The 11,388-nt window shown below is 39.8% G+C and overlaps 1 protein-coding gene across 7 annotated transcripts in view; it reads left to right on the forward strand.

The window, feature by feature from the left end:
• The window catches only part of TCAF1 (TRPM8 channel associated factor 1), a 45,236-nt gene that overhangs the window by 26,398 nt on the left and 7,450 nt on the right, over nucleotides 1-11,388 (forward strand). For all 7 annotated transcript variants that reach the window (XM_003929814.4, XM_074378971.1, XM_074378970.1 and 4 more), the window contains exons 3-7: nucleotides 6,106-7,100; nucleotides 7,394-7,491; nucleotides 8,599-8,812; nucleotides 9,466-9,705; nucleotides 10,785-11,122. In XM_003929814.4, the coding sequence (XP_003929863.2) occupies nucleotides 6,106-7,100; nucleotides 7,394-7,491; nucleotides 8,599-8,812; nucleotides 9,466-9,705; nucleotides 10,785-11,122 (1,885 nt within the window). The remainder of the gene's footprint in view (nucleotides 1-6,105; nucleotides 7,101-7,393; nucleotides 7,492-8,598; nucleotides 8,813-9,465; nucleotides 9,706-10,784; nucleotides 11,123-11,388) is intronic.

Here is an 11,388-nt window from a genome sequence, read left to right on the forward strand (position 1 = left end):
AGAATTGAAATCATACTGTATATATGTCTTCATCACAGTGGAATTAAATTAGAAATCAATAACATAAACATATCTTTAAAATTCCTAAATATTTGTAAATTTAAAAATATGTTTCTAAATACTCCTTAAGTCAAAGGAGAAATTATAAATGAAATTAGAAAATACTTAGAACTGAATAAAAATGAAAGCACATGTCAAAAATTGCGGAGTGCTATTAAAACAATGCTAAGAACGATATGCCTTTAAATACTTTTGTTAGGAAAGAAAAAAAGTTGAAACTCAATGACCTGTGCTTCCCTATTAAGAATCTAAAAAAGGAAATTGAATCAAACCCAAAATATGTAGAAGAAATCAGGAAATAATAGAGCAGAAATCTGTGAAACAACATTTTTTTAAAAAGTAAATCAGCAAAACCAAAAGCTGATTAGTTGACAAAAAAAAAAAAAAAAAAAAAAAAAAAAAAAAACAATAAAAGTGATTAACCTCTAGATAGATTTAGGACAACAGAAGAGAGAACACCAATTCTGAATTTCAGGACTAGAAGAAGGAACATTAGTACAGATCCTACAGACATTAAAAGGATAATAAGGAAATATTACAACTTTATGCCAATAAATTTGACAGATGAAATAGACAAATTTCCAGACAGACAAAAATTACCAAAATTGACACAAAAAGAAACATAAAATAAATGCTAAATAAATTGAACTGTAATTTTAAACATTCCAACACTAAATACAATGTGGTATCCTGGATTGGATCCTAAAAGACATTGGTGTGAAGACTGATGACATTTATATAGAATCTGGAATTAGTTAATAGTATTTAATTACTGTTGACTTCTTAGTTTTGACAAATGTACAATAGATATTTTACTATATTTGCAACTTTTCAATTTTCTTACATTTCAAAATAGAAGTAGTATTTAAAATAAACAATATAAAGAAAACTCCAGGCCCATACAGCTTCACTAATGAACTTTATCAAACATTCAAAGAACAAATAATGCTAATTCTACATAACCTCTTTTTAAAAATAGAAAAGAAGGGAAAATTTTCCAACTTGATTTATTAAAACAGCATTTCTCTAATACTGAAACCAGAAAAGGACATTGTAAGAAAAGAAAACTACAAAACAATATCCCTCATGAATGTAGATGTAAAAGTTTTTACTAAAATATTAATAGAATACAGAAATATATAAAAAGAATAGTATGTTATGACCAAATAAGGCTATCCTAGATGAATGACTGGTTTAACATTCAAAAATCAGCTTAACTCACCATATTAATAGAATGGATGAGAAAACCCATATAATTCAAGGCTGGGCATGGTGGCCCATGCTTGTAATCACAGCACTTTGGGAGGCCAAGGTGGGCAGACCATTTGAGGTCGGGAGTTCCAGACCAGCCTGACCACCGTAGTGAAACACTGTCTCTATTAAAATACAAAAATTAGCTGGGCATGGTGACATGTGCCTGTAGTCTCAGTTACTTAGGAGGCTGAAGCATGAGAATCACTTGAACCTGGGAGGCAGAGGTTGCAGTTAACTGAGATCTTGCCTCTGCACTCCAGCCTGGGCAACAGTGTGAGACTGTCTCAAAAAAAAAAAAAAAAAAAAAATGAAAAACAATATAATTCAATAGATACACAGATAAAATATTCACAAAATTCAATACCAAATCATACCAAATTATGATAAAATTTCAGCAAATGAGAAATAAAAACGTCTTCAACCTGATAAAAATGTCTGAAAAATCTATAGTTAAAAATATTCTTAATGGTGAATACTAAACTTTTCCCTTCTAAGACTGAGAACAAGGCATGGAATAATACCTGCTCTTACCTCTTCTATTCAACATTGTGCGTGCTACAAGTCCTAGCCAGTGTAATAAGGCAAGGAAAATAAAGGATAGAGATTGGAAATTTTTTAAAAAAAGAAGACTTATTGGGTGTTTTGTTTTTCTAGAACACTGAGCCAAAAAGACAAGAACTGTTTAAATCTTGGTGTCAGAAAACAAATTTAAAAGAAAGAAAAAAAAAAAGAGTTTCACAGATTTAGAAGATTTTTAAATGACAAGATCCATTTGAAAATAAAGTCAGCAGAGCATTTCCTAGAATGGATCTGTTTTGTTTTTAGAAGCATTTGCACAAAGCATGATCATCTATGTAAAAAAAAATTCTAAAATATCTACAGAAAAAACTACATAATAATCAATTTTAAAAAGTAGTAAGATTCAAAAATCAACTTAAAAAAACCAATTACTTTTTAAAATATACTAGCAACCAACAATTGATAGTTAAAATTTTAAAATACAACATTTAAAATAGAACCCGAATTATGAAATACTAATGGTTAAATTTTACAAAATATGTCCTGAGACCTGTATAGTGAAAACTATAAAACATCACTGAAAGAAATTAAATAAAACTGAAAGTAATGGAGAAATATACCATGTTGATGAATCAGAACACTCAATATTTTAAGATGTCTGTTTTCCCCTATTAATCTACACATTTAATGCAGTCCATAGTTCAAATTGATTCTAAAATCAATATACAAATGAAATGGAGTAACATAGCCTAATTTCAAGACTTTGTACAGAGATGAAAACACTGTGATATTGGCATAAAGATAGATATCCAGATCAATGAAACACTAGATAATTTAGAGATAGACCCATAGATTTATGGTCAATTGTTTTTTGACAACGTTGCTCAGGTAATTCAATGAGGAAATGACAGTTTTCAGCATATGGTTCTGGAACAACTGGGAACCCTAATGGAAAAAATGTGAATTGTGACCCTTACCCCACTCCATAGAAAACAAATATTTTAAAATAGAGCTAGACTTAAATGCAAAAGCTAAAATGTAAAAACTTCTAAATGAAAACATAAGAGAAAATATCTGTGATTTTGCAATTTTTGCCTATATAGGACACAAAAAGTACATGAACCATAAAAAGAAAAAATTAATAAATTGGGCTTTATTTTTTAAAAGTAAATAACTTCTGCCCTTCAGTAGACAGTAATAAAGAAACAAAAAGGCAAGCCACAGACTGAAAAAAAATATTCACAATACTTATATCTGACAATGGACTTGCATTCAGAATACATAGAGAACTCTTACATTCCAATATTAAGACAACCCATGTTTGTTTGTTTTTGTTTTTGAGACAGGGTCTCACTTTCTGTTCCAGGCTGGAGTGCAGTGGCACAAACATGGCACTCAAGCAATCCTCCCTCCTTAGCCTCCTGAGTAGCCAGGACTACAGGTGCATACCACCACATCTGGCCGTTTTTTCAATTTTTTGTAGAGGTGGAGTTTTGCCATGTTGCCCAGGCTGTTCTCGGACTCCTGGGCTCAAGCAATCCTCCTGCCTTGGCCTCCCAAAGTGCTGGTATTATAGGCATAAGATACCACAACCTGCGAATATTTTTAAGGCAAAATATTTTAACACACTTCACAAAAGATAAAATATGAAAGGCCAAAAAGCCCAAATGATTCTCACTATCATTAGTCATCAGAAAAATACAAAAACTAAAATCATAAAAATGGCTAAAATTAAAGATTCACTATACCAAGTGTTGACAAGATTGTAGTTTTATGCATTGCCAGTGGAAATATAAAATGACACAATCACTTTGGAAGACAGTCTGGCAATTTCTTATAAAGTTAACTGACAATTAACATACAATTTAGCCATTTTACCACCCAAGAGAAAATATTTGGTGGTTCTTGTCTATTTAAATCTTAAATTACATTTAAATCTTAAATTGATCATAATGGTTTACTGCAGAACATTTTCATGGCACAAATGATAATCCTTGGTCCTTTGTTCTTCTGATCTTCTCTTTCACATGTGTGCAGTTAGATTTTTCTGTGATCAATCAGATTCCATTTGATTTATATTTTTTATAAATGTTTCCACTATCCCAGTTTGCTCATTGCTCCCTTCTCAAAATCCAGTGCTATAATGGATTTATTTATTTATTTATTTATATTGAGATGGAGTTTCACTCTGCCACCTAGGTGGGAATGCATTGGCGTGATCTCAGCTCACGGCAACCTTTGTCTCCCAGATTCAAGCAATTCTTCCACCTCAGCCTCTGGAGTAGCTGGGATTACAGGCATCTGCATCATACCTGGCTAATTTTTATATTTTTGTAGAGATTGGGTTTCACAAGGATTTATTTTTTTAAAATAAGTTTTGTTTCATTTCAGAAGAGGGCAAGGAAAAGAAGTAAAATATAACTTATTTTTTCAATGTATGAAAGAATTATTTAGCCCCTCCTGTATATAAGTAATGGCTGTTGGAACTAATAGACAGATGTCTTTGAGGGTGCCTCCTGGCTAGACATTGAACAAGACCTCATATAGTCTCATTGTTCAGATGAAGTTCTAATAACTCAGTGTCTGAGTCTTAGCTTTGCAGGTTTAACTTCTCTCATCTTGTCAGTATGCTCGTATAAAAATCCTGAAGCTAATGTATTCACTTAGAGCCCACCTCTTCACTGATTTCACTCATAAAAACAATTAATTTTATGAAATTTGTAAATAAGGCCAGTGTCAGGGCTCATGCGTATAATCCCAGCACTTCGGGAGGCCAAGACAGGAGGATTGCTCAAGGCCAGGGTTCAAGATCAACCTGAGCAACATAGTGGAACCCCTGCCCAGCCCACCATTAAATTAAAAAATCAAAGAGAAAAAAATATAAACAGAACTCTAATTATAAAAACTAAAACACATTTTTCATTTAATTTTGCATACATGTTTAAAGTACTAAAATGAAAAATGAATTAAAAAAAATTTAGAGTCACCAAATTACAGACTATCCAAAATGTTGCTTGAATAAAATAAATGTTACAAATATAGAATATTCTGGTTGGCCTAGCCAGTGACTTCTTTCTCTCATTAGGCAGGTGATCATGGGAAGCAATATTATAATCACAGAACTGTTCAGTAAGCCTCTAATCAGAATAAGAAGAGTCAGTTGAATGATGTTAATGGTTAGTTCTTTATGGAGTTAGAGAGTCATCCACTAATTAGTATGGTGGTCACTTTATCTTTAGTAAAGGGTTGTACTTGTTAAGAGGACCATAGCTTTCCCACCAGTTAAAGCTCTGCTAGCCATAGAGAGTACAGCATGAATACTGAAAATAAGTTGTCCACCTGACCCCCATTTTTTTGCTGTTATCTTATAGCTACAATCTGCTATACAATTCCCGTAGCTTTACCTAACAAAAGTGACAGAACCAACACTGGAATCTCAGGCTCAGAAAGGCCACTCTACTCCTTAACCCCACCTTATCCAGTGTTCCATCTCATTTTGGCTTTGTGGGCATCTTGAGGGCTTCTAGGGTTGGTTTACCCACAGACAGTAAACAGATGGTGCTGAGTAAAATCTTATAGCATGGACATGCATCACTCCTGTTGGGCAGGCAGTAGAAAAGTGGAGTTCTAGATGCAGACAGTAAAGTCCTCTTGGGCTCAGGTAACCAGAGGGTCTCAGTAGAGTTGAAGCCAGTCAATTCCACTGCCCTACCTTTTGAGATAATAATGATTCTTCTCTAGCACTACTGACTTGGCCTTCCATAGACTTTATTTGCAGGAAATTAGCTGCATGACATTTATGAACAAGACTTCTTATAAGGAAAAAACATGATTTCCCATACATATATATATGTATAGAGATGTATAGAGATGTATATACGTGTGTGTGTGTGTGTGTGTGTGTATGTAGAGAGAGGGAGAGGGGGGGGATTTAGAGGATTGAAATAAACATGAACTTAAATCTGGAATATTTAAGACATGGTATTGAATAAACACAGAAGGGCTCCCTTTGCAATTTCCATTGGAGAATTTGTGCTCTAAGAATGAGCAGAGCAGAATTAATGCTGAGTCCGTCTGTCACCCCTCCATCAAGTCTCCATACCCAGTGAGGTCAGATCTGTCCTTTCTGTTCTCCCAACTTTCCCATAAGAACTAAAAATAACAATATTAGTAAAGCTAACACATCTATAGCACTCACTGTATGCTGTCCACTGTTCTAGGAGCTTTATGCAGAACTGTACCTCTAATAAAGAATGCATGTGTCTTTTGCAGTTGTGAAGATGACCTCTCCGAGGACAGAGAGGAGCTTCTGCATGGGATTTCAGAGCTGGACATCAGCAACTCAGATTGTTTCCCATCCCAGCTGCTAGTGCATGGGGCTTTAGCCTTTCCTCTAGGGTTAGATTCCTACCATGGCTGTGTTATAGCGGCTGCCCGCTATGGCCGGGGCCGGGTGGTTGTAACTGGCCATAAGGTATTATTCACTGTCGGTAAACTGGGCCCCTTTCTGCTTAATGCTGTCCGCTGGCTAGATGGGGGCCGCAGAGGCAAGATCGTGGTGCAGACAGAGCTGAGAACCCTGAGTGGCCTGCTTGCAGTGGGGGGCATAGACACCAGTATCGAGCCCAATCTGACCAGTGATGCGAGTGTCTATTGCTTTGAACCTGCGAGTGAAGTGGGGGTCAAAGAACTGCAGGAGTTTGTAGCAGAGGGTGGCGGGCTGTTTGTTGGAGCCCAAGCCTGGTGGTGGGCCTTCAAGAACCCAGGAGTGTCCCCTTTGGCTCGATTCCCAGGAAACCTCCTCCTCAACACCTTTGGCATTAGCATCACAAGCCAAAGCCTTAATCCAGGGCCCTTTCGTACTCCTAAGGCAGGGATAAGGACCTATCACTTCCGCTCCACTTTGGCCGAGTTCCAGGTTATAATGGGCAGGAAGAGAGGAAATGTGGAAAAGGGCTGGTTGGCAAAGCTGGGACCAGATGGTGCAGCTTTCCTGCAGATTCCTGCAGAAGAGATCCCTGCCTACATGTCTGTGCATCGACTCCTGAGGAAGCTGCTAAGTCGATACCGGCTCCCAGTAGCAACCCGAGAGAACCCTGTTATCAATGACTGCTGCAGGGGTGCTATGCTTTCCCTGGCCACAGGGCTAGCCCACTCTGGAAGTGACCTCTCTCTGTTAGTCCCAGAAATTGACGATATATATAGCAGCCCCTATCTGCGCCCCTTGGAGTCTCCTATCACTGTCGAGGTCAACTGCACCAATCCAGGTAAGGAACAAGGGTTGGGAGCTCAGTATTATGGGAATGGGGCAATGGGAACAGGCTAACTTCAGCAGTCCATTTCAGGGACCCAGTGGTGTCCAGAGAGCAGTCTCCATCCTTTACCATGAACTTTGAAGAAGATAAGGGTTAGGATTTTCAGTACTGTTTGGAAGAGTTGAATCAGGGCAGTGTGGAGGGGGAAGATATGTGCTTATGAAGGGTCTCTCTGTGGTGACGCTGGGTGAAGATGGCATCACGGAGGAGGGATCAAGTCTGTCTGTCCCTCCTGCTTTTGGCAGGTACCAGATATTGCTGGATGAGTACTGGGCTCTACATACCTGGAAGGCAAACTATAGAAGTCTCATTGCCTGAAGATGCTGCCTCCGCTGACCTGAAGGTAAGGTCATGCCCCATCTCACAATGTAACATGGAACCCAAAGGCTCTTCCTAGCACAGTCAGTATCTTATTCAATTCTCACAAAGCCCTATTGGTAATACACGAGCAGGTGATTTCACCCTTGTTTTAAGGATGAGGTAACTGAGGTGCAGAAAAGCTGACTAATTGATTGAAATGCATAGAGCTAATACAACTAAGTGCCCAGGACTCAAACCTAACTAATTTCTGGTTCTTAAGTTTTGTGCTTTTGACTTATGTCCTACAGTAGGGAATAAGAGAGGTATCAAATGGAAGGTAACCTAGCACAGGGTAGGCATTCAATAAATCTGAGTTCACTGTTCATCCTCATATCCGTTCCCATGGTAGCACAAGGTCTTTCTGACTTCAGCTGCCTCCCCAAGATACCCAAGACCATTCCTCAATTGCCCAGTTCACCTTCCCTCTTTCACTTTCACATAGAGATACACCCTACTTGCACAATTAGTTTTCTGTCCTGCTGTATCCCCCTTGAGGATCACTGTGATGGTTAGTTAGCCTCTATTCTGTGCCTGTGCCTATCCTGGAACGTGGTTAGCATAAACCCAGGGAAAAGAATCCTAGGACCCTACCAAGTAACTGCCGAGAAAGGGGAGAAATTGAATCAACCCTCCACTAGCTTAGCCAGATCACATCTCCCACTGGCCCCTCCCTCTGATCAGCAAAATGCAGGGTTCTCTCTGCTCCATTCTGAATGCCAGAATCACCACCATGAGCTAGGCAACCGAGTGTTCTGTTTGTTAGCAACACCAAGGGACTGGGTGTGGGAGTCAGCCCTCCTCAGAATTGGCCTTATAGGTTACACCCGGTACTCCTCATATTAATGTCTAACATGACCCATTGTGGAGGTATTTGAATACCTTGGGAAAATATTTATACATAATTCAGTCCATATCCCTCAAGGAATGCTACAGTTTCATGGGGTTATCACACATGGTTCATCAGTGGTGGGAAGGTTGGGCTCGCTTGGAGTCATGGCTGAATGACCCATCCTGAGTCCCTTGCTGGGCTCTCTTCTTCCACCCACTCGTGCCCCATGATGACTCCATGAGGGGTATCTCTCTGTTCCAGATACAGATTGGCTGCCACACAGATGACCTGACCAGGGCCAGCAAGCTCTTCCGAGGCCCACTCGTGATTAACCGGTGCTGCTTGGACAAACCCACAAAATCGATCACATGCCTCTGGAGTGGACTCCTCTATATAATTGTACCTCAGAACAGCAAACTGGGTTCTGTGTCCATCACCGTGAAGGGGGCTGTGCATGCTCCGTACTACAAGCTGGGTGAGTGGAAGCCCGGGTGCCCCTGAGGGAAGGGGAAGAACTGGGATGAGGACTCCAGAGAGCATGGGAATCCAGGAGGTGACTAGAGCCTGTTTAGTGCAGAAGGAGAGAGACACGGACTATCGGAGGAAGGAGGGTCAGCTTCCTTAGATTCAGCTTTGGGGTCGTACAGATAAAGACAAAACCACATCCTTGGGGACTTCATAGAAGAAAGATAGAGAAAAGGGATATGGCCTCAGTAAACTAATGCAGGAACAGAAAACCAAATACCATGTGTTCTCACTTATAAGTGGGAGCTGAACAATGAAAACACATGGACACAAGGAGGGGAATAACACACACTGGGGCCTGTCAGTGGTGTGGGTGGGGAGGGCAGGCAGTCAGAGGAAGAGCATCAGAATAAATAGCTAATGCATGCAGGGCTTCATACCTAGGCGATGGGTTGATAGGTGCAGCAAATCATCGTTACACACGTTTACCTGTGTAACAAACCTGCATGTCCTGCACATGTATCCCGGAACTTTAAAATTTTTTAAAAAGAGGAGGGATATGGCAGTTCATGATTTTGGTATTCCCTTCTTGGAGTCCAAGTCATATGTTGTGATTTAAGGGATTTGGGAAAGTATTTCAAGCTCCGTGGTCTCTATTCCTAGGGGAGACAACCCTGGAGGAGTGGAAGAGGCGTATCCAGGAGAATCCAGGGCCCTGGGGAGAGCTGGCCACAGACAACATCATTCTGACTGTGCCAACCGCAAATCTTCGTACTCTGGAGAACCCTGAGCCGCTGCTCCGCCTCTGGGACGAGGTGATGCAGGCTGTGGCACGACTGGGAGGAGAGCCCTTCCCTTTGCGTCTGCCACAGAGGATTGTTGCTGATGTACAGATCTCAGTGGGTGGGTACTCCGAGCTCTATGCATGCTGCCTCTGAGTGCCTTCCGGTCCTTCATCAGCCATGCAGTGGGCAACTAGTAGGGAAAACATATTTTTCTAGCAAGACATATAGATGTATCCTTGCTATTTAAATGGGAAGGAAATGTATATAAAATATATCATAAACTGTTTTATATATATATATAAATGATATATATGATATATATAACTGATATATGATATATATGATATATGTGATATGTGATATATGTTATATGATATATATGATATATATGTGATATATATTGATATATGTGATATATATGATATATATATTGATATACGATATATGATATATATATCATATATATGTGATATATATCATATATCAATATATATATCGATATATGATATATATATCAGTTTAGGTCAGCATGTCAAGGACATCAAGAAATGCCACCTGAGCTTTCACAGGCATCCATTGGGGACTTCAAGCCGGTAAAAATGGCAGAGGGCCTTGACCTAGGTCAGAGTTGTTGGGTTAAAACAGGGACTTTTAAAACTTTAAGAAGACACTGAATGAAGTTATCTTTGCCTGTGGGCCAAGAAACATGAAAAATTAGGGAAATATACAGACGATAAAGAACTGTGGGAATTTCTCATTTTCTTCTCTTACACAGATGTTCACTATAAACTTTTGTCAATCTGGCAAGTCCATATCTGGACAATGAGAGAGGAGCTATCCTTAAAGAGCTTTGAATTTTGAGAAAAGGTTATAGTGACACAGATTTACATGGATAGGGCATCCTCATCAAATTAGAAAATTGAACAGTAACATGAATGGCTCCTTATATATAAGCTGCGTCTCCTTCCATAGCCACACTATTTCGGGTCAGAGTGAAGAGGAAGGAATTCTTACAGCATGAGAAGAGAAGAAACACCTAGCAGGGTTGTGGTTTGGGCTGCTTTTCAGAGCTTTTCTGAGTATTATGGTGTGCTGAAATTTGGCTGGGGTTACTGAGTGTTTTCGAACAGACACAGAATTTTATGAGTTGGATCGGGAGGCCCCTAACTCTCTCTTCCCTCCGTCTGCATTTCCCAGGCTGGATGCATGCAGGGTACCCCATCATGTGCCATCTGGAGTCAGTGCAGGAGCTCATCAATGAGAAGCTCATCAGAACCAAGGGGCTGTGGGGCCCTGTCCACGAGCTGGGCCGCAACCAGCAGCGGCAGGAGTGGGAGTTCCCACCACACACCACCGAGGCCACCTGCAACCTGTGGTGTGTGTATGTGCATGAGACGGTCTTGGGCATTCCTCGAAGCCGTGCCAACATTGCTCTGTGGCCCCCAGTTCGGGAGAAAAGAGTCAGAATCTACCTAAGCAAGGGTCCCAATGTGAAAAACTGGAATGCATGGACCGCACTAGAAACGTATTTACAGGTACTGGGCAAGAATGGCGGGTGAGGGGGGACCCCTACTGTGGGGACCATCAGGGCAATGGTCAGATAATGTTCTAGTGGCCCAGAAGACCTCCCTTGGCACCTGTCTGCCATACTAGGATACAGGAGGCTCTGACAATGTCCAACTGTGACAGAATGCTCAAGTGGATTTAATCGCTTGAGCCTCACCTTCCACCCCATAGAGATAAATGATAGTAAATAGAAAGCACTGAGAAAAGTTAAAAATGGTAGAGACAAATAAGGTAC

This window comes from Saimiri boliviensis, chromosome 10, assembly GCF_048565385.1.
Source record: "Saimiri boliviensis isolate mSaiBol1 chromosome 10, mSaiBol1.pri, whole genome shotgun sequence".
NCBI classification, from domain to species: Eukaryota; Metazoa; Chordata; class Mammalia; order Primates; family Cebidae; genus Saimiri; species Saimiri boliviensis.